General features: G+C 46.5%; 1 protein-coding gene across 1 annotated transcript; it reads left to right on the top strand.

Moving 5' to 3' along the window:
- LOC119279673 lies at positions 1–2,603 on the top strand (the record flags this gene model as incomplete). Its single annotated transcript, XM_037560840.1, has 4 exons — positions 1–246; positions 350–460; positions 1,473–1,541; positions 2,208–2,603. Coding segments are annotated over 4 exons (480 nt in total), but the record flags the coding sequence as incomplete, so codon positions are not given.
- Positions 2,604–3,898: the final 1,295 nt, after the last annotated feature.

Here is a 3,898-nt window from a genome sequence, read left to right as displayed (position 1 = left end):
ACCACCACCGCCGCCTCCTCGCCGGCCGCCCTGCCCGCGGCGGCCTCCGCCGCCCCGGCCACGGCCTCGTCCGTCTCGCCCACCGCGGCCGCCTCCAAGCGCCCGCACCTCGCCGGCGACGACGCGCCCTGGCGCGTCGCGGCCGCCGGCTCCGCCGGAATCCGCCCCGTCCCGCGCATCCACCACGCCCCCGTCCTCCGCGTCGCCCAGGACGACTCCTCCGCCTACGCCCTCGCCATCATGAGGGTACGTACCGCTCCGCCTTGGTTTTGGTTTGGTTCAATTTTCGTCGGTTGGTGGGTAGGTGAGGGGAGGCCTGATTTTGATCCCCATCTCTCTCTCTCTGCAGAATCCGGATCCGATAGGGATGGGGCTGGCCATGGAGGCCGTAGCTGAGGCTGCTGGCCCGGAGTGCCTCGTGCCCGGCCAGCAGGCGCCTCTGCGGCTGATGGGACTCAAGGTACAAATCCATCTATCCCTCTCCTTATCTCATCGTTACGCCCACGTTTTGATCTAGTAGCTGTCTAGCAGTATCTGACCGTTACGCCTATGTTGTCGATCTAGCTGTTGAATGGTGTGATCATAGTTTTTGAGGTGAAGCGTGCCATGTTTCTCTTCTATTCTGCATCATGATCGAATAGATTCGCTCAATTATGCATCATGGTTGAATAAATCCACTTGATTCCATGTCATAATGATATTAGGTTGATTCCGCCTCTGATTGGATACTTTGGTGATAGTGGTTGTTCGTTGGTTATCATCTGTAGTTGTGTGCGCTATACTTTTATTAGCCCACACATGTTCTGTTAGTTTGTTTGCAGGTTTCGTAGTCACACCAATTGAAAGAAAAAAGATGACGTTCACTTGTTGGAAAGCAATCATGTAATTAGTGATGTGTTCCTTCTGTTGTGGGAAACTAGTCTATGACCACTGGACACGGTTGGCATTATAAGGTTCATGTTTTACAGTATCTCTAATTTGATAAAAGAAACCACCAGCAATTGTCTGAGATCATTGTTTGTTTGCATATCATGGTGTGTGTGTTTACGTCAGAACTCTTATACTCTCTCCGATCCATATTACTTGTCGCAGTCTTAGTACAGCTGCACTACAAATTTGCACTAGGACTGTGACAAGTAATATGTATCGGAGGGAGTACTATACTATAGCCCATTTCATTCTCTTGTTGATGGTTTCAAGCATCTAAATGGATAGCTGAATAAATTGTCACATATATGGCATCCAAATACTTGAGAAGTTCAGTTAGCTGTGCCTTCAGCCTGACCGGTGTTTACATATATACACACACATAGTGTTTTTCTTTTGCTTGTTTATCTTTCATTTTCTGCATATTTACTATTTTTGTATAGCGCCAATAGTATGTATAGCCAAAATGTGAAATGTTGCAGATGATAAGCAGTCAAAAGTCATTTGCTAATTTTGATATTTACTATTTTGTTATCTCTATGCAGGTTTGGCCCCTAGATATAGAGATGAAGTTCTTGGAACCATTTGGCCGGGAATTACACTCCATGAAGAAGGTATGACTTTAACTTGATATTTTTCCTTCTGTAGTTCGGTTACATACTTGCATTTTGTGTTTTGATGAGTTATGAAGTATTCCCAAATGCTCTTATATTTCTTTACGGAGGGAGTATCTTTATCTTTATTAACTCCAAGTATGTGTTGATCAGTAGGGCCATCAAACCTTTCATTTGCAGTGGCCTCAGCCAACCATAATCATGTGCAACTTCTGGTTTAAGCACTTCCTAGTATTCTTGGTGTGTGGTTTAGGACTTATCAACTATTGGTGGTTAATCCCCGAAAAATAAAAAGATTATTGGTCGTTGTGTATAGCTTTTGGTTTCTTGTCATGATAAGTTTCATTAGTTACTCCTCAGTTGTTGGAATGCTTATATATACATGGTTTGATCTGAATTCTGAGTGGGGTTCACTCACACCCTGTGGTAGTGTCAGTATTCTGTCAGTAATTGGTTCTCTCCAGTGGGTTGTATGCTCGCTTCTTATCACCCCAATAGAATTTGTAGGTTCTCTTGGTAGTTGTTGAAGAAGAAATCTTTATTTTGACCTCCTTATATTGTGGATTGTTTTTGTAAGAAACGTGCACTCGTATATCATACGCTGTGATATCGGCCTACTTGGTCGGCAAGTGCTGATCTCCTTCACTTCTTGTGCCCATTTTGCAGTTCATGGACAAATCATGCAGCGTCATGGACTCATCTTCTATAGCACATAAGTAGGCGCGCATGCCAGATTGGTTCCTCCACTACCTAGCTGATGTTGTTTGTACCCAGACTACCCACAGTGCCTGATGAAGCTACAAGACTTGCAAATAGACGAGCCCACGGAGAAACAACATCCTTGTGTATCTTGAGCTGCTGCATCACTTGATGGAACGAGATATGGTGTCGGGAACACAGCAGGATTAGCAAGTAATTTCGAGAGTAATCTTGTATGCGCCCTGGGCTCAGTTTGCGCCGTGATAAATTGTTTTCAACATGTAATACATTTGTTATACTCGTGAACCGTTGAGAATACAATGCTGAGTTGCCAAGAGAATCAAAAAGTGGTACAAATCACCATCTCTCTTTGTACCCTTAAAGAAAAGTTGTTCGATTACATCAAGGCTTAATCAAACTAAGCATGCTAAAAAAACTGCAACCCTATGCTTGAAAATTCAGTTTATATATATATAAGCATTACTCCCTTTGTAAAGAAATATAAGAGCGTTTAATATAGGAGTGTTTGGGTAAAGAAATATATCTTTGGAGTACAAAATAATACTTATATGTGAGAGCAACCTTTTTCGCCACATGCCAGGTGAGATGGCGAACTGGGCATACCTTCACCTTTTGTGTTGCGTTGTGCGGGACGAAACATTTTTGGCGTTTCTCTTGTATGACGAAAGCGTGTGCGCAATACTGCACTAGTACGAATGGAGCTCCCCTCCCGTATGGGTTTGTTATTGTCGGAGTGCGACTTGTACACGAATACTACAAAGCATGCAATCGAGCGCAAAAGAAACGGGTGGTTGACTGAATTGTTGGTTGAATTAGATAGGGACTTGGGTATGAACTTGGTGACGCGAGTTCCTTTCATCTCGAATTCTCGAGAATGCCCCGGTCTCCCGTGGGCGTGGCCACAACACAGGCCCCTAGTCCTTGGGGCGGTGCTCCCCCTCCCCACGCACCGGAAACACCGGGATCGAAAGCTCCATCCACACGGCTAAAATTAGCACGCTCGCTCCGTTCTACCGCATGCGTGTCCTCAATTCCCATGGATGCGAATCACGGCCAGAGGATGGATTGATGCGTGAAACATATGCCAGAGGAACACGACGGTCTGCTACTCACGATCGTGCACGGTCCATGTGGTCCGGTGGACCATCGCTCGCTACGGCGTTCTGCGCACTGCACGCCGGCACGGGCGGGGACCATGCAACGCAAGCTAGCGAACGGATGGGCACCACCGCAACGGCGTATCGGCATTCAGCACTGGCATATCCTCGTTCCGGAGACCGAATCTGCACGCGCTGCGTAGGGCGCGTGCACGCGACTCTCTCGCCAAACGTGCTGTGGCACCACGCGTTGCTGCGGCGTGGACTTGGGAGGCTTCCTTCCAAGCGTGGGAACGTGAGAATGATCTGCTCCCAAGTCTGGATCTGGGTTTCCCGAAAAAAAAAATCTAGGATCTAGGATCTACCTTGTTTTAAGGATGCTATCTTTTTTAAGTGTAAAAGTTCATCAGAAGTAGTATTAAGCAACTCAAATGTAATAAAAATTATATCAAGATCTTTGTACCACCGAACGACCGCCGCTAGCATCAGAACGGGCCGCCGATGTGTTGATATCGCCGCTCTCGTACCAAAGCCTGCTTG

This window comes from Triticum dicoccoides, chromosome 3B (assembly GCF_002162155.2).
Source record: "Triticum dicoccoides isolate Atlit2015 ecotype Zavitan chromosome 3B, WEW_v2.0, whole genome shotgun sequence".
NCBI lineage: Eukaryota > Viridiplantae > Streptophyta > Magnoliopsida > Poales > Poaceae > Triticum > Triticum dicoccoides.
Note: the sequence above shows the minus strand (reverse complement) of the source record. Positions and strands in the feature narration are given on the sequence as shown.